The sequence below is a fragment of the Caloenas nicobarica genome, chromosome 2 (genome assembly GCF_036013445.1).
Source record: "Caloenas nicobarica isolate bCalNic1 chromosome 2, bCalNic1.hap1, whole genome shotgun sequence".
Lineage (NCBI taxonomy): Eukaryota > Metazoa > Chordata > Aves > Columbiformes > Columbidae > Caloenas > Caloenas nicobarica.
Window position 1 is genome coordinate 103,100,217 of NC_088246.1, and position 19,491 is coordinate 103,119,707.

At 41.1% G+C, this 19,491-nt stretch overlaps 1 protein-coding gene across 2 annotated transcripts in view; it reads left to right on the forward strand.

Annotated features, from left to right (window-relative positions):
* ZNF516 (zinc finger protein 516) overlaps positions 1–19,491 on the forward strand; it is a 102,607-nt gene that overhangs the window by 34,670 nt on the left and 48,446 nt on the right. For both annotated transcript variants that reach the window (XM_065630028.1, XM_065630029.1), the window contains exon 2: positions 9,708–11,738. In XM_065630028.1, the coding sequence (XP_065486100.1) occupies positions 9,833–11,738 (1,906 nt within the window). In that variant the 5' untranslated portion in view covers positions 9,708–9,832. The remainder of the gene's footprint in view (positions 1–9,707; positions 11,739–19,491) is intronic.

A 19,491-nucleotide genomic window follows, 5' to 3' on the forward strand; every position in this document is an offset into this window, starting at 1 on the left:
AAAGTGAAACAAAGGTATTTCTGAGACACTGACAATCCACAGATTGGCCTTTAGCACTGTCCTCTGCTGGTTTGGGGCTGGTGGCACCAAGCCAAAGCTCTGCCCAGTTTAAGCAGCGTGGCAGGTCCTGAGTCTCAGCTGGTGCAGGACGAGCTTCAGCATGGCTGGTTTGGGATCTCTGAAGTGCAGGGTGTCTGTGCTCACGCCTGGGCATAGTCTGCATGCTTGACATTCAGTAGTGTTGCAGAGAATGGAAAAAACTGTGATTGAAAGTCTTAATTACCTGCTTAAGTTCTTAAACGTTTAAGAAAGCTTCCTAAAATAGAGCTGGTCTGTGTTGTTTTGTGCTTTGCAAGAGCTTCCAGTGAAATAGTGTGTGTGTGTGTGTGTGTGTGTATATATACACACACATACATACATACATATATGCATACATATATATATATTAAAAAAAAAAAGTAACCTAACAACTGAAAATGAGGTTTTGGTGGTGTGCGTTCTTTGAGTTTTGTGTTGCTTCTCAGTGCTAAGCAGTGCTACCTCAGAAGGTAATGTTTAACAGAATGCTTTTATGGTTTATTGCATGTGATTATCACTCCTTGTATTTCAGGGCACAGTTCCTCTGCCTTTTCTCTCTCCCTCTGTCTCCCTTTCCTTTTCCCCTTTTCCCCTTCCCCCCCCCCCTTTTTTTTAATGCAATCTTTTTACTCTCTTAAAATGGGATTTTGAAAATAAATAAGGAAGTATAGCCCAAAAGCTTGTTTCAGTGCTTTGCAGTTCCTTTGTAACACTGTGAGGGAGAAAAAGTAAGCAAACAAATTGCTGGGGTTACTTCAGAAATGATTTTTTATTACGGTACGGCTTTTATAGTTAATCAAACAACAGTGCTGTAATTCTAAATCTGTTAACAAGTTAATGCTTGGCAACACTTGTATTTATAAGGTAATGATTTTACTGTAGCAATTTGAGCAATAGGATATATTAGGTATAAGAAAAATTAATTTATTACGTTGAATTTCTTAATTCTCCACACAGCTTATTTCATAGCAATGTACCATAGAAATAATCTTTACCTTCCTTTGACCTGCTGAACACATAGCTGTAGCTAGTAAATTTTCTTGGTATTAAACATAGAACGTTTTACATTTGAGGTCTGCTATGGGCAAGTCATTACACTGCTGTATGTATTTACTGAATAACTGAAGTTCATTTCTCACTGGTGTAATTGTTAGTTGTGATGCGAGGAATTTGGGCACTTAGGACAATGTTGCTTCATGTAACTTTTGCTGGGGTAAGGAAATCAACAATTCAAAATATTTACTTTTAATTATGCTCGTGTTTTTCTTACATTGTGGTCTTGATTTACACAGCACAAAGGCATTCCAGTCTTAGCTAGGAGTATAGTAGCTTCTTATTTGATAGAAATCGATCTCATGGCACTATGCGCATTTACGGCAGCCGAGGATGTGGTTTGTGTGTAGCTCACATTGATGGGGCAGGTGAAAGAGACAGTAAGAAGGGGTGGGTGTATGTGTGAGCGATGTACTGCACTCCAGTATTTTATACCGGCTGAAGATCTGGTCCTTATCCTTCTGCAGTTAATGTAAAAATAATAAAACTAAGTATTTCCCTGTCATGATGCTGCAAGCAAAAACATATACATTTCCCCCCCCCATTTTAAGATGCAAACTGAGCAGAACGTAACAGAGCATATTAGCAGGAAAATAGCCTGCCCGTACAGTTTGAAATTAGCCCCCGCGCTGCAGATTTTAAATGGCCATGTTACAACTCCATGTAAATTGGTTTGCAGTGGAAACCCTAACAAGATCATTAAATATAAAAGCACTGTTGGATGCTGGGAGAGTACTGTGCTGCTCATGTGTATGTGCATCTCCATAGACATGCATGAACAGACAGCATCAATGCCATCGATTTGAATAAGGAGGTGATATACAGTATTGAGGTGACTTTGCTTGTGTTTGTAACTGACTCGTTTTTGGTTTGATACTCTCAGAATTGTGGATGTTTCTTTAACTTTTCATTTTTAGTACTTGAGAATACTAAGACACTAATATAACTCTGTGGGTGTGGCCAAATTAGGAAAACATTATTGTTAAATTGAAGTAAAATGGAGGGCTTTTTTTGTTTGTTTTTTAAAGATTTTTTTTAACCCAAATGATGCTGATATTCAGAATTAGTGATACTATTACAACGTGTCAAAATAAGAGCTTTTGACTTTCCAGCATATATCATTAATGACCCTGGGGTGGTGGTGGTGGGGAATCACATCTGCACTAATACAGTTCTTGGCTTTTCTAGGGCTGATCAATAATCACATTGTGTATTCATTCCTCCAGCCCCCCAGCTTGTGAGGTCAACTTTAACTACTAGTCTTTATATTTCAGAAAAAGGATATAGACTGCTTTATGCATTAATAATATTGGTCTCAGTGTTGCCTTTGGATCTATTTTACTGTTACCCATCAAAGAATCAGTAACTTAAAGAAAAAAAAAGTTGAATACTTTATCTGTAATTTTTCAGGAGAGCTTTTGTCCTATCTTATGATGCTGTGTTGAGATGTCTAGGTAGGAACTGGACTGAGGATGCTGAGGTATGCTACGGCTTTGCTATTTAAATGGGTCTTCTCTTGATTGTATTGCAGCACGTGACATTGACAACGGGAAAACAGCAATTTCAGGACCTCATGTCTCGATAGTAACACAGCTGCTGCAATAAAGTCTTGTTATGGTTGACCTGTCGCATGTGGACAGTTATTTCTAATCAGAATTTCTTTTTTATGTTGCGTTAGAAAATGGTTTGAAGCAAACTGGTAGATACCTAGATGAAGTTAGTTCATTTGCTCTTCCTTGTCTTGAAAGATTCATATTGCTTTTTTTGTTTTGTCCTGCAGCCAGAACAAGTAGCCTTGAAAGAATCTTGCCTTTAAAATAAGCTTGCTTTTTAAAATTATTTTGGACTATAATATAGTGGTCTCCAGCAACAGCTGTAAAATAAAGGGTTGTTGTGGATAGTTCTGTCAGTGTTAGACATCACTAGTTTGCAGTCTTGTGGTGGTGGCATTTTGTGATTTTTGCATTGTTGTGGGGTTTTTTGTGTGTGTGGTGTGTTTTTCTTTTTTTTTCCCATGAAAGTACTAGTGATACTGGTTCCCTTTTATTCATTTCTTCATATTAGAGGGGAAATGTATTTTGTTCATAATGGATTATTGATTGGTCTGTGAACAGCAGAAGCCCCAAGGCCTTGTCATCAATGGTACTTGCTCTCCCTATAGTGAATGCATCGCTTCATGCAGCTATTTGCAACCCCAGTCTGTAGAATATAAGCCCGTAATTGTTACTCTTGTGCAGCGTGGTTTTTAGGGAGAGGAACTCTTCATTGTCATTATGGGATTTTCCCCCTCAGTTTGTTCAAAGAATAGTCCCTTTGTTTTGGGAGCAAGATAAAGCTTGTCCTGGATGTTAATGATATATTTCAATTCATTGCTTAGAATACTACAGTGTAACTAATAAAGTACATTTCTTTGTCTCCCAGAAGACAAACACGCACAGTATACTAAAACACAAAATATGTACTGAGTGGGTTACAGCGCTCTGTTTTTCAACATACCCCGTGGCAGCTCAAAAGCAAACTCCCTCCTCTTGCTCCTGAACTGGTTCTTGAGGAGCCACAAAAAGATCTGGGATACGGGGGTTTTTCTGACTTTGTTTTGAGGGAGATCACCTTGTTGTAAATGCCTGCCTACAGCTTTTTCAGCATTAGCATTTTTATCTTTATTTCAGTGTATTCTTTCCCCTGCTAAGGGTGTGGCATCGCTTGAGAAAGGCCTGACTGTGCTTTCTCAGTCCTGGCTGCCGCTGCAAAGCCTGCTGCAAAATGTCATTAGATCATGGAGGCAGAAAGACACAAAAACATATGATGTATTTGGAGGAGCTCAAAATAATATGTCAACGTTCAGGCAGCAAACTTTTCAAATGGGAAAAGCTCCCTCAGCTGCAGGGGAAGCCTAGTTTAAAATAATTAAACAAAAAAAATGTTGCAAAGTGCTGCTTAAGGATTTTGTAAAGCCTAAGTGGAAATAGACTATAATAGATTTTTTAAATTTTATTTATTTATTTATTTATTTTTCTTCAGAGGCTTTTTATTTTTCCTTTCCAGTCCCATGTCAGTTTTGGCAGGCTTAAACAAACTTCAGGAGGTCTTTTGTCAAGATCGCAGCTTTTAATAACTGAATACATTTGAAAATTTGACAGTCTTCTACAACTGGCTTGTGGTTTTGGGATAGCTTTTTACTGGATTAGTTTGGATTACTCTTCAGAAAACCAATTCAGAGCTATGCTGCCTTTACCTAATGGCATGTTTAGATTATAGGTTGCAGAATGCCAGGATTTCCTACAAATTCAGATATGGGCTTACTGTTTAAAGATATGCATGCTCTTCTACCCTCTGGTGTAGTCTGAAGGATGCTGTCAGCTCAAGGCAGTGAAGGATCTATAGGCGAGTGATGTGGTCCATAAGAGAAATTTCAATAGGGCTGCTGCCTAAGTGAGGACAGCAGGATTGAGCCTCTAATCAAGGGGGTGGACCCGTGACCTCCAGTGGGACCCAGGTGGTCAGATGTCTCATGTCCCCTTGCACAGGGAGGAGGACGAGGGTCTGCAGGTAGAGCCAGGCTGGTGTGTGCGAAGGGTGGTGGCTCTGCGGCCAGGGGAGAAGACACGGTTTGGGAGACAGGTCTCTGTTTCAGTCAGCATGAAGGCTGGTGAGGCAGGTGTAAAATGTTCTCTGTCTTTTCGACCATGTTTTTCCTGTACTTTGCTCTCTTCTGGCCTCTTCACTCTGAACAGCAAAGTCTGTCTGGCTCTGGGGCAACCTGAGCCTTCTCCAGTCAGGAGAGGTCAGCTCTCCAGGTTGCTGTTCTTTGAAAGATATAAATTTCTCAAATTCACCTAGAAGTTTAGATGCTATGTCCTATCATTTCATCATCTAGAAGGAATTTCAGTAAGATATTGTTTCCACAAGATCACACCTCACAGTGTTGTGTGTTTGGTGTTTTTTTTAAAGTTATTGTTGCTTTTGGCATAGGAACACAGTGGAGTGATTACAGTGTATATTCAAACCTCCTGTACATTAGAAGTGCGATATTTCTCCAGCGTGTTTATCTTTCAGATGGGACTTGAAATACACCCAAACTGAAAGCAGCTTGTTTTGAAATTTGCACTGTGGTATTTGAAAAGGTCTATGTAGCTTCCCAGATTGTATGTTCTTATTTATTACTTACTGAAGAGTTTTCCCTTTTTGCCAGAGCAGCCTATGCAATATGATATTTAAAGTCAGGTTTAATTGAAGAGAAATTTAAAAAGTATGTAGTCTTTGTGTCGGAACAGAAATAATTTTGTTGTGTTTCCTTCTCAGTCTACACTGCACAGGATATTTGTATGTAAGAAATGAATTTGCAGTTGCTTTTTTAATATGATATCTCTTGCATTCTATTTTTCAGTTTTCTTGGTGTGTGGGTGTGGGTGTGTGGTTGGTTTTTTTTTTTTTTTTTTTTTTTTTTTTTTTTTTTTGTTGTTGTTTTTTTTAAATTGTTTTCCAAGCAGCACAAAATGTCTTTAAGAGGGTCTGTGTTGCCCTGTGGGGAGCCCTCCCAGCATCCCTGATCCTCTTCCAGAACATGCAGGTGGCGTGAAGAGTAGTAGATGTTTCAGAGTGCTCCTGTTTTACTTAAAGTGCCGCTCCCCCGTACTTTTACACATGCTGACAAATAATGGGTTCAAGCGTGTAGGAAAGCTTATTTTCTCTTATAGGGGACAATAAAGTAGTAAGTTTATTTGTATTTGTTCCCACGTGGCAAAGACTCTGTGAGGCACTGGGTGCAGGAACAAGCCTTATAACAAAAATATTTGACTGAGCAAAGGCATTTCTTGGTGCACAACCCCTGCTGGTTTTGGGTCTTCATTCATGTGTCTCTTCCACCTTGCTTTATATACCAAAACTGCATGTGAATGGTGATGATGTTAAATGTCTCAGTGTCTTTTAAAGGAGCTGAAAATGCCTCCCAGGCCCCGGCCAGTGGCTTTGTATGTGAACTCCCGATCCCTAGTCCTGCAAAAGGAAGGTAGTTCATATGCCCCTTAGAGCAGAATATCAAACCCTCCTCAAGGAGTTGTGTGGCATTTGGCATAGGCTGCAATGCCCTTTAAACACACAAAATATTTTTAAAGACTACATGTTAATTTACAGTTTACATTGAGTTGCATTTCCTTATGGTTTGCCTCTGTGCTGTGACAAGTCTGGGAGAAATCCGCGGCCTGGATGTGACTCTGCTATGGATTCTGTGTGACAAGCCAGAGCTAAGGAACTGCAGGCTGAACTGAGACCAAAGCTGTGAAAGGTTATTCGTTATCACCTGAAATTACTGAGAGTTGAAACATTTTTTTAGTAGCCTTAGGGTAGCAGGGAGGTGACTGTGTTTCATGTGTGCTGAAAGAGAATTATTTCAAAATACTTTCAAATGTGTAATTATTTCAAACTACAAATATTTTTATCGTTGCAGGCAGCCAGAAAGAAACAAAAATAGCTATGGCAAAATTTTACTCACAGTGGAAGAGTAATCAGTGTGGTTTGATTTACTCTTTGACGTCTTCCATCCCTTGTGCCATCTTTGATGTTGAAATGGTTGTTTGGTAACTAATACTAAGGTGGAAATTATTAAGCCAAAATGTTATTTTCTATTGGAAATACTCTTTACAAGTGCTGTTTTCCTAATTTTGTATGTTTAGTCTTCTGAACTGAAGTATTTTTCAAAGTTGTCATTTTTATTTTGTATTTGCTGCCTCTTCCTTCCCAATGAATGCTAGTCTTGCTGTTCTGCAAAGAGCCCCTCTAAAATAATTACTTTTAAGTGGCACTCAAATGATGTGAGGAGGGCATTGTGAGCCGTTCGTAGATATTTGTGTCAGTCAATTTACCAAAGCCTAAAGCAGACTTCCACACACTGTGTGAAACGAACTTGGAGTAGGTGGACACCCTTCCTCCCTCTGGAATGTGTCTGTGGAAGGTGAGACTTGAAATTTTGGGAATCTTAAATGTGTATGAATTCAAATAATCGAAATCTGGGAATACTTTATTTTGACTTCTAAAGTTATAAATTGCAATGCATTGGCCAAGCTAAAGATGAAACAATTTTCTCGGAATATTTTGGTGGAGATGATAGCACTACCATTAAGTATTTTAGACTAACTGAATAATTTGGTAATTTTTTAACTCTGAGTTTTTCCTCCCCTCGGGCCTAATTTAATACAGGGTTAGGGAGATATCCTGCGAGTGGCTAATATTCCTCTTATAAGTAATGCTTTCTTCATATCCTCATTTTCATAACTAAGTTTCATTAATGAAAATGCTATAAATAATTAAAGCGAAATATGTCAAGGCTAAGCCCAGGGAAGCTCTGCCCAAGTAAACAAAGGGAATCTGAAGCTTTGGATTTATATGTGCCTGAACTGCCGCATACAGCATTCTTGTCTAAGTTTGACTCTTAAAGCTCTTTTGAACTTTCAGACAGGAAACACTGTAGAGAGTTGAGTTAAAATGGGACCTACATTAAAAAAAAAAAAAAAAAGTAGTCCCTAGTCTAGAAGTCAGTGTGCCAAGGAGCAGTGTTCTCACTGATGTAAACTATAGAAAAGGCAGAATGTAGAAAACGTTATCTAAAATACCTGGAAAAATCTGTCCCTAAAGCTTACTATCTTTTTATCGATGATGGTGCAGAACATTTCAGAAGCTGTTGCTTGTTCAAGTGTATCGTTGTGGTAAATGCAAGAAATTACTCTGTAGTTTCCTTTTGTTGTCTAATGAGTTTAGGTTAAATCTTTGATTATAAGACACTATGGATTGGTAATGACAGGTCGAATAAATGATGCTACTTTGAATTGTTTCGTCCGTCAGTATGCAGTGTAAATGGCTAATTTCAGAGATTAATTTAGATGCTCTTGTTTGTAAACTTCCTGCTCATATGGAATTCTGAATTTGTGATCTGATGTGATTTTTTTTTTCCCAGAATAAATTATTCACAATATGAAAAAGCTTCATTCAAGAAATGAAATTGCATTTGTAACATATCCCTTAGATATTACTGTCAGTTCTCTGAGGAAAAGGTATTTTGGGTAGATGCTGTTGGTACTCTTAACGTGCTGAACAGATGCTAGATATGCAGAAAATCAAACCCAGAAATGAGTGGTCTTGTAGCAAGTGAGAGGGCAAGATTAACTCAAAGATAACAAACTTATTCTACAGTGTGTAATTGAGATGAGCATTGCATTGGTTTTACCTTGCTTTTTGTTAGGCTTATGCTGGTGATGTGGTTAGATTATTTATTTGCATATTGAAGAGACTCAGAGGTGAATACAATGAGAAACCTTAAAATTTGGAACTATAGAGCTATAGCTCTTTATTGAGTCATAGATTTCAAGTGATGGGTGTGTCAATATGCAGTCTTGTTATTGTTCTACATATTTTTAGCTATGTTTTAAGAAGCTGGTGTTTTCTTAATGTAGTAATAGATTGGTTCTCTCCATGAGAGAATACAGTATTCTTTGATCTTAGTCATGTGGTGTTTGTAGTACTTAATGAGGAGAGAGAGGAGGGGAGATTTTTGTTTTACAGTTGTGGTAATTGGAAAAGAATCCATCTGTGGAAATCTTAACCATTGATTTTTTGCCGTATTCAAGGTGGAGAATTGCAGGCGTCTTGCATTGCTGAGGCAGATAGTGACCCTTACTTTTAATCATAACAAGATACAAAAGCTTTAAAGCTTTTCTTAATCTGTTTTGTGAATCAAAGCTGTTTCTTGTTTTGTTTGTTTATGGTTAGGATTCTGCTTCATTGAGGTGGGTGATGCTGTGATTTCCTGTATGTCTTGTTGACATAAATCACTCACTTTTTAGATTATTTGATATCTATGCACATTATCAGTTTACATTATTAGATTGAGACTAAATGTTACACTTTGAGGGTTTTTTTTTTTTCCTTCGTTGTCCATCAGGAAGTAACTTTTGATTTTCTTGACTGCTTTGTCAGGCTCTGGATTCTTGTTTTCTCTCTAATCAAAGTACTGAGCGTCCTCAGCGTCTGCGCCTGCTCTGTGCATGCCACATCAAGCACAGCAGAGCTGTCTGAGATGCAAAGTAATGCAGTTGCCAGCAGGAATATGATACTTGCTAAAGTCTCTAGGAAAACCTTTTATCTTTGGCAAGTAAGTATTTTACATGGAATTACACGTTATGGTAAAGCCACAGATTTAAAATGTAACAAACCCCTCAAGAAATGTTTTCCTCATTTAAGGTGTACTTTTAGCTACTTCTGCCTGGTTTTAAAACAAAAATTATTTTTTAAGTTTGCACTTATTTAAAAACACTGTGGTGTCAGTGTATGGAAATGAATGGTTGCTCTTTTTTGGATTTTAGTTGTTTATTAATGATGCTTTGAATGCTCGCCATTGATGTCTAGAATATCAGCAAAAGGACAAGCTGCTGCTTTTTGGTGCAATAAATTGTAGCATGGTATGCTTTTGAATGTGGAGTGAGTGACAGAAACTGTTGAAGTAAAAATATAAATATGTTTAAATATATTTAAGAATCTGCTTACACAATTCCTGTACATTTGTGTGACTTCTGTTCTTGTTTCAGGTGATCTATGCCATCTGCTTACAGAACACACAGAAATAAATCAATGCTCCGGACACTGTCTCGCAGCTGAAAGGAGAAATGTTACTCTGAGAATGAAGCAGTAAAACATCTCTCTGCAGAACCGTATGATTGAGAACACGGTCCAGCCCTCCTCTGCTGCCGGACATGCTTTTGTCCTCACGCCTTGCTCACCCGATGTTGGAGTAATACAGATGGATCGTAATAGAGAGGCAGAAATGGAGTTACGGAGATCCTCTAGCCCAGGCAAACTGAGCAAGAACGACATGGATGCTGACAAGACCACATGCCACAGCTGCTGCATCTGCGGTAAAAGTTTCCCTTTTCAGAGCTCCTTGTCGCAGCACATGAGGAAGCACACAGGGGAGAAGCCCTACAAATGTCCTTACTGTGATCACAGAGCTTCCCAAAAGGGCAACCTGAAGATCCACATCCGTAGTCACAGAACAGGCACTTTAAGCCAGGGGCATGAGGCAGAGATGGGAGAGGCGCAGGTGGGGGAGATGGGCATTTCGGGAGGCCTGGGTGGGTGCACTAGCCCCACTAAAAGTACATCTGCCTGCAACAAGATCTTGAACGGTACCACTCGGGTAGACAGCAGCAAAATCTTGTTGAGAAGCAGCAAGAAGGAGGTCATGGAGGTGGTGCCAGCCGAGGAGGATGGCAAGCTGACCTCTTACCAGTGCACCTTCTGCAAAAACAAATTTGAAAGGAAAAAGGACCTGGAGCAGCACCTCCACCAGGTCCACAAACCATTCAAGTGCAGATTGTGTAGCTACATGACCCTGAGGGAGGAGACGCTGTTAAACCACGTAGAGAAGGACCATATAACAGCTCAAGTCCCAAATGGGGAAACCTACGCTGAGAACTGCAAGAGTGAGCTGAGTGCGGGTGAGTTTCCATGTGAAGTCTGTGGTCAGGCCTTTAGTCAAACCTGGTTCCTGAAAGCTCACATGAAAAAGCACAGGGGGTCATTTGATCACGGGTGCCACATTTGTGGCAGGAGATTCAAAGAGCCCTGGTTTCTCAAAAACCACATGAAGTCACATGGCCCCAAGACCGGGAGCAAAAACAAACCAAAAAATGATTTGGATCTCATAGCCACTATCAATGATGTGATACAGGAGGAGACGATTGTGACAGGCCTGTCTCTGTATGAAGTGTGCACCAAGTGTGGAAATCTGTTTACAAATATGGAAAGCCTGAAAGTGCATAACGCTGTTCACTACCGAGTGCAGCAGGGCAGCGCTGGGGATAAAGCTGACGACTTAATTGATGGGAGCCTAAGCTCCTCTGTAACGAAGCAGTTTTTCTTGCAGTGTCTCAATCTAAAGCCATCTATGGGGCTGGACAGAGTTACAAGAGGACAAACTGGGAAAAGAGTAGCCGAGCTGGATCCGGTCAGTAGCTACCAAGCTTGGCAGCTGGCCACCAAAGGAAAAGTAGTAGAGCCCTCCGAATATGTGAAGTATGTGGGATGGGACGAGGCCCTGGCAGATGCAGACGTGACTTACGACAAGGATAAGAGAGAGTATATCCTTGTCAACCAGGAGAAGCGCAAGCGAGACCAGGACTCGCCCAGCTCTTCCAGCAACCCCAAGAAGAAGAGCTGCACCAGCGGGCGCCTGGAGAAAACTGGCGCCCCTCCAGTGGGGGAGAGCTGCCCGCTGGCCCCCGGGGACCTGGACTACCGCCCTGCCTCACGCCAGAGCCGCCGGGCTGTCCAGAACAAGTCCACCGAGTGCTTCGAGTGCGGGAAGATCTTCCGCACCTACCACCAAATGGTGCTGCACTCCCGGGTGCACCGCAAGGGCCGGAGGAGCGGCGGTGAGGGAGGGACGGCCGCCCAGCCCGACCGCTACGGCTCCAGCAGCGAGGAAGGGGACTCGGGGTCTGTCAGCGGGCCCAGCACCCCTGGCTCTGCGTCTGCCCCGGAGGACTCGGCTACCTCCGGCCTGGGGGAGGAGGGGGCCGAGGAGAGCTCGGAGGAGGGAGCAGCTGACCCTTCACTAGGTAAGATGGCTCCCAGCCTTGTCCCATTTGCTGTCGCTGGTCCTCGCGTCTCCCAGCACGGGACACGGCGATGAGCAGAGGGAGAGATGTGTGGAAGCATGCAAGAGGTTTAAAGGCAGCGTGGATGGGGTCCTGAGCCCCCTGAGTGCTGTTGCTTGTTTCTGGCATGGGTAATAAAAGTGAGATCAGAGGACATCTTCATAAGGTGCAGGTGAACTTGCATTTTGATGAAGGACACCTGAAAAGTATTTTAGTTGCCTATAGCAACACTGCAGGGTAGTGTCTTCCCTGGACATCTCAGGGGCTGTTTTTCCCCGATTTCTGGGCATCCTGTGCATTGTTCTGCCTGTAGCATGCAGGTGTAGCAGGGGCGCAGCCTGCGTGGTGTAGCCCCGAAGTGTGTAAACTTGTTAATAGTCAGCGTGAGAGGCATCTCTCTCCTCTACTTCACTTCCTAAATTGTGTTTATAACTCCAAAGGCTATAATTAATCTCTCTGGATTAAAGCAGTCCTTTGAGCCCAACACTACTAAATGGAACAAATTATTCTCCGAATAGCAACGAAGTAAATGTTTAAAAGAACAGCATTAACCACTTCTGTAGGTTTTTTTTTATATTTTACTTTTGTTGTTCACCATTGTTTATAATACCCTTCTAGAAATCTGAGACAAGCCATTCTTTGCTTACTAGCCTTGTGCTGTTTGTTTCATTTCTGTTTGAACAATAACGTTTTCCTCTCATTTTAATTCATTTTGTTGTGAAGGACATAGTTATCTATAGAGTTAAACTCATTTTCAAGACCATAGCAGATGAAGTAATCTGCACCATTGTGGGAGAGGGTGGGATTATTAAATTAGCTGTGTTCTTTCAGGATTATTATATAATGTTGTGCTTTCTCCACTGGCTACAGACCCTGCAGCAGCAAAGCAACATTTTCCAGAATTATTTATTAATAGTTATACGTTTTTCATAAAGTTTTGAAGCAATGTTGGATATATATATATTGGTTTTTTTGTCATTAAGTTTCTTTCATGAAAGTCTCATGGTTTTAGGACAACTCAAGTTGGGGCCCATGCTGCTTGGCAATATAACTTTCAAAATGTAAGGCGTAGAGGGAAGAGAGCTCCAAAGGATTGAAATTATAAAAAATTAAACCCATCTGTTTGTCCTTAAAACTTACTAGAATGGTCCTAAACTTGATTTTGCTACAACTTGGATCAAGTCCCTGGTGGACAAACTGGGTGCACACTAGAACAGAAATGTAAATTAAACCAAGAACTCCACTTTTTTTTATGCTTTCTTGCCCTTTCCATAAACCACAATTCCAAAAAGTCCTAGCAACAAGCTGGATTAAATATTTTCACTATGATTACTTGCCCATTTAAAAGACTAAAAATTTGGCTCTCCCATCTGCTGTCAGATTTTGGACGCCTAAAGTTCCTTATGGGACGATACATACTTTGTGTGAAAATCCATCAGCTGCTGCCTAAAACACCTCGGTACAGTTGACACAAGATGCTGTGATAAAACTGCATCTTTATCTGGAGTTAAATGAGGCTGCCATGTTTTACCAGTGTAATGTACAGTGCCCTTATGGAAACTGCTGTGATGGAAAACCATCTCTCTGGAGACGGGCTGAAAACACCAAAACACTTTTTCACATGATGTTCAAATAGGAAAGCCCTTCTCATGCTCTCTCTGTATTCAGCACTTTATTTCTAACAAGAGGAGCCGTCTCATCTCTTTGCATGTCCCACTTCTTGCTTCAACTCAAGCTCTGAGCCCTTGTTGCAGGAGTGAAAGGTGAGAGTTAAAGTCACGCAGCAGGTTCTCTTGAAGGAATTAAGGTGACTGGCTTAGCTGATGTCACTAGCCAACACCTGCAAGCTTGTTTCTTCAGGTGACAAATTGGTCCTTCTTTAACTGTAAAGCAGCAAACTGATGGGTCCAAGTAAAGGCACATCTTGGAAAAGGGATGGGTGCTCACTGATGGGCTGGGAGGGTGTCTGCTGCATTTTGTATTTGCTAACATCACAACTGAAGAGCTAATCAAGTATTTAATTGGCTAATAAGAAATGTTTTAATCTTATGACCAACATAAATGTTTGTTACCCTTGCTTCTTAATAGAGTTTATTTAAATAAAGTCACTGTGTCAGTGAACTTTTTTTACAAGTGACAAAGACTTTTGGATTCAAATGAAATTGTGGGGGTTTTTGTTTTGTTTTTAAGGAATTTTCGTAGATCCATGTTCAAGCTTAAGTTTCTCAATTTTCATTTTTGGTATGCAGATTTGCTGACACTGCCCTTATTTTCTAAGGGACTGAGCTCTTTTGGTCCCACAGCCTGTAGGACTAATTTTACTCTTCTGCAGATTGGTGCTTTAACTCAAGAGGCTTGCTTTCCCTCCTCTACAAACAATAACGTAAGATGTACAGAATATAGGCCAAATTCCACACTGATGTACGCTCTTCCTAAAATCAGGCATTTTGGTGTGGCCTTGAAGCACGTTTTGTCCTAGAAGTGCTGCAGTTTGCTATCCTCTGCCACAGCTTTTTGTAGTTATTCTTGTTGGTGAAGCTTTTCGGTTGAGAGCCGTGCTCCAGCCCCACAGACAGCATCCTTCCCCGGTGAAGACGGGCAAGCAAGCACTCTCGGTTCCTGTTCCTGACAGGCCTTCTACGGCATTATTTTATTGCAGGCTGTGGTCAGGAAGATCTTACGCTACTCATAAGGTTATATAATATCTGTATATTTATTTGTATATCTTCACTGGTTTTCCCCGCTTTGACACATTGCTTGGGCACATATCCTGGGTCAGAAAAGGGCCTTGACACTGTCAAGTATTGAATGTTTTGGCCTTGACTCAGCAGAAAGTACTTCTTTCTGTGTTTAATTCTTAATAATCTGAGCAGTCCTGTTGACACACCATGTCTTGCAGCAGGGAGGCTGGCAATGCACCTCCGTGGTCACTTAGAGCCAGCAAATGTTGGGGCTGAGGGTGACTGCGGCTGGGAAATATCGATAGGGTTTACTGGTAGAAAAGCAAGAATTGCGCCTTGCATGTAAAATGGGATTGAGAGCCTCCAGGGTAGGCACTACTTTGCTTTTAACGCATGGGTAATTTGTCTCTGCCGTCTATGTAGAGTACCATAATGATTTCTGAGGCATGGGGGTAGTGTTTGCAAACCCAGCTTATCAGCTGCCGGGGGTAAGCTAGCTGGTTACAAAGTGCTTTCCATCTTGTTGGAAGGAGGGTGAAAATCAGTTTTCTAGAGTTACACGTGGTGTACAGTGTGATACCTGTCATACAAAGATATATGCATGAGGTATATGTGCTTTGTGTGACAGCTGTGTGGGAAGAGGTGGCCCAGAGCATGTTCGCTCTGTTAAGAGCAGACTTTGAATATTTTCGAGGTCTTCCTGCCCCAGATGAGTCTTTGTTTTTATATGGCATTCAAGCCACTAGCAAACTACCTGAATTTCCAGAGTTGCATCCAAAGCTGTGAGTTCTTGCTCGGCTTTTCCCCAACTTGAGGCTTTTTTTTTTTTTGGTGATGTTCATTTTTAACTAAAAAAAACCCCAGAACTTTGAGAGAGTAGAGAGGGATTATGCATGTGTTGATAAAAGTGGAAGGGAAAATACTCTTATTTTTCAAATCTTTCAGCTTCTCAACTAAAATGTAGTTTTAGGTATGCCAAAGAAATAACTGAGCTTGTGTGCTGAATTCGGTGGCTAATATTTTTAAGGCTTAACATAAGCCTCCTCATTATTATGGTGTACTTAGCACTGAGGGTGTTAGTTTGTTACATTAGGTGCTATGAACTCTTTCAGTCCTGAAATGAAGAAGGAAGTATAATTTTTGAGGCGGGAAGATGAAGAAAAGAAGTGAAAACTATTTAAATACCACTTGGTGCTTGGCAAACATAGTAAGAGCACAGGCCTGTGGTACCCCAGTCGGTAAGGGAGTGCCATAAAGGTACTTCTTTTTGCACGTAAGCGCCAGACTGCACAGGAAGTAAATGTTAAGAGTAATCTAGGGAGGGAGCGGGGGGGAAAAAAAGGAAAAAAAAAAAAATGATGAAAAGGAGTGTTATATAGGAATACAGGAGGGGAATGCTGCTTGTAGCCTGACCTTGTCAGGGAATGGTGGCAGTGGCAGGGGAGCGTGTTGCACGTCAGAGGGAATGCTGCTTCTGGTGACAACTACCTCCTCCATTTCGTTTCCCTCCTCTCCTGCCACTTTTCTCCCTTTTATTTTTCTTTAATTTATTTTTTTTCCTTCTGTCAGACTCCTCCAGATTTTTGAAATGCTTTAAGGAGAGACTGATTCACTCCTAGTGAATACATGCTGTTTTTATTACGCTGGCTGATGCAGGAAGGGGCTGATGGTGAGTGAAAGCTGTTGCGCTAGGCACGTACGACCGCAGCTTTAGGCCCGAGAAGCCCATAGGCTTGAATAGATGAGGTGGACACAAGTTCCTGGACAGCACAGAGCATCAAAAAAAACCAGTGAGTACAAAACAGTGGTGTGTGGTTGCATTTGGCTTGGGAATTACCAGTGGCATGGTGGGACTTGCTCAGGAGAAGAGGAACTCCATGAAGGGGCAAGACAAGACATGGGAGCAGGGAGGAGAGAACGGGGCATGGAGGAAGGCAGAGAGGAGATGGAGGATCAGTGCTGGGTGAGGAGACCTCGATGAAGGGAGCTGTGCCATGCGATGAGGTTTCAAAGAGGAGGGGAGGCTGACAAGAGGTGTTGGATGGCGTTTGGGGTTCAGACCCTCCAAGGCAGAGCCAGCATGCTGGGTGTCTTGCACTGAAGCCGTGAGGGCTCATGACACCCTGCACTGGGAGGTGGGTAACCCGCAAAAGGATTTCCATGTGAAAACCAGAAGATCTGGAGCAGTCACAAATGGGAGACAGCATCAGGAGCTCGCCTTGTCCACACCTGCCAGTGGGCCCACTGGCTGCTTGTTATCAATCTGCTAAAGTCCTGGACTCTCAACTCCTTGGTTTTAGCTTAAGCGAATTAAAAAAAAAGAGAGAAGCCGGACCTAGTTTTGGAGTACTTTGTTTGTTACATTTAAAAAACTTCCGGAAATTCATGGCCAGCCAGACACCGATATAGCATCTTTATTAGTAAATTGAAGACACAGCTGCCTGTGAATTGCTTACAGGTTATAAAAACCGGGGGATGTAACACATACCACTTATCCCAGACATAAGAAAATCCTATATTTAAGTTGGAACGCTTAAATAGAAATGTAATGACATTAGTAAGTTTTGCAAAAGCAGAATAAGAGGAGAGATAGATGAAGCATAAATTTGGACTTCGTGTTGCTCAGATATAAATTATAACATCCAAGAGTTGGAGCTTTAACAAAAAGTGCCTAGTTTCATAAGGCTTTTGCTTTAAAAGAAATCAAATGTAAAAAATGTCCAGAGTTGCTTTAATTTTCCAGTAAAATGGTGAGGCTGTGATTTGGGAGTGGAGAGGAACAGTAAGAATAAAACAGCTAAGCAAGTGAAAATAGAAAAATTTAAGTGTATAGTAACTCCAAAGAAGAGAGAAAGATAATCCTAGTAAATGTTTTCTGTTTCCGGAGTGCATGACACACAGCTGCCAGTATCCAGCACCAGGGCTTCATTGTTCTGCTTATGTGAAAAAATGTTCTTCTGTGTGCAAGGGAAGTCCTCTCCAGTATTTAAAAATCAAACATTTTTATTATATATCTTAATCAAATAATTACACTTTAGGTACTTCTCATGCCAGGCTCTCCCTTACTGTAAATCTTACAGTACAATGCCACTGAAGGCAGTGCTGTTGGGACATTTTACACCAAATGAAAATCTTGGTCTGTATCCACGATTTTAAGTATGTTGAAGTTATTTGGCATATTTATTTTACAGAATAAGCACACAACAAATTGGGAGAATGTCTCAGCGCTGGACAGTTGGTAACTGCTGCCCTAGAATTCCAACAATTGAGGTAGTTTCAAGGACGAACAGTGTCTCGGTGGCTTCTATTAGATCCCTACCACGAAGATAAAGATGTTACACTGTGGTTACGCGCTTTACCAGTTAATTTTGGCATTGCTGTGGAGTGGTTGTCGGAATATAAAACCCCTTCAACTTTTCAACCACAACTAATTGTTTTGCTTGTTAACACTGTGGGGACTAATGCCAGGACTTTCAAATACAGCAAGTTGATGATTCAAGTCACAGGGGCAGTCGAGCAGAGGCAAGGACCCTGTGTTTGCAGAAGTAAGATGCATTAGGTGTTGTTTGGGACTTCGCAAAGTTCAAACTGTTCCTTAAAGCAAATTCGGTGGATCAGGACTAGATCAGTTACCTAGTTTGAACGTGCCTAATAATACCAGAAATTTCTCTTTTACATCTACCTTGTTGTAATGCACAATAGTCCAATCTTGGTGTGCGTAGCAAAGCCACATATGGTGTGGTATTTTCTTATGATCTGAAGTTTTTCTGCAAAGCACTGCAGGTTGGAGCATGATTTTTGACCCGTACAGGCCTTTGTATATCTCCACAGCAGCACTTTGTTACCTCTTCCCTCCATTTGGACTCTTCTGCACTCCTCAGGACTACAGAGGATATTGCCTGTGTGTGACTAGATTTCTGTGGTGCTGCCATCAGCAATAGCTTTTTGTTTTAATTTATCTTTAACTGTGGGTTGATGTGAATGGGAAGAACAACTGAGGGAACAGAACAAAATAGAAATTATGCCGATCATCCCAAAGAAATGGATAACAAGAAAAATTCTGACAGCCAGAGTCACTGAAGCGTGCATTGAGGCGAAATGAAGAGACAAGAGCCATAAGACATGTAGAGGTGTGGTTAAAACCTCTCTTGGCATGTGTACCTCACACACATGGAGTTGCTTGGACCTTCTTTATTTTAGGGTGATGATGGGAGCTGTGCTTTAGGAAACTTGTGCAAAAAGTGTTTGACTGGAGCAGGGCAGCAATGCTTTGGGATAATGCAATCTGTACTCTTTAATGCTATACATTACCCTGACGACATACCAACTAAGAAATGTTTAACGATTGCCCTGTAGGCATCTTGGGTAATTTCCACTGTGTTCCTGATTACTGTGCTCTGCGTTAGTAGGTCCTGTTTTATTCGGTCTCATGTAATGTGGGTGGCCAGCAAGAGTGTTAAACAGTAGTTCAAGTTCCTCTTGCAGTGGAGCACGGTGATGTGGAACAGATAACACACAGCTCAAGTCAGAACTAAGGCTTGCTGGATGAGCTTGAGATATTCAATACTTCAGTAGATTAACGACTTCTTATACTAGAGATTGCCTTTGTTATTGTTACTTGTTATTCTCAGAGAGAACTTTTGCAGCATTTTGAAGTTGTCAATCCAACTGTTGCATTTCTTTTATTTCATTGCAAATGTTTCACTGGGGTCTTGTTTAAGTACTGAAGAATTTTGTGCAGGGTATTTTGACACAGCATGTCAAAATACTTCTACTGTATTAGATTTAATTATTACTGTTCCTTTTCTGTAGGTTACCATATACAATAACAAGCGACACAATTAGACAGGAGTGTTGTTTAGACAGTTTATTATAGCCGTAGGTCTGTTATATGAGCGACCAAAGCATAGGTCAGCTTGGAAGAAAATTTGTACCAAGATGCTAAGTGAGAGAGAGGTTTACCCAGCCTTTATTTTATCTATTAGCAAGCAAGGAATCGAGTGTGGTTTCTTAAAGGTAGATCATAGTAGGAT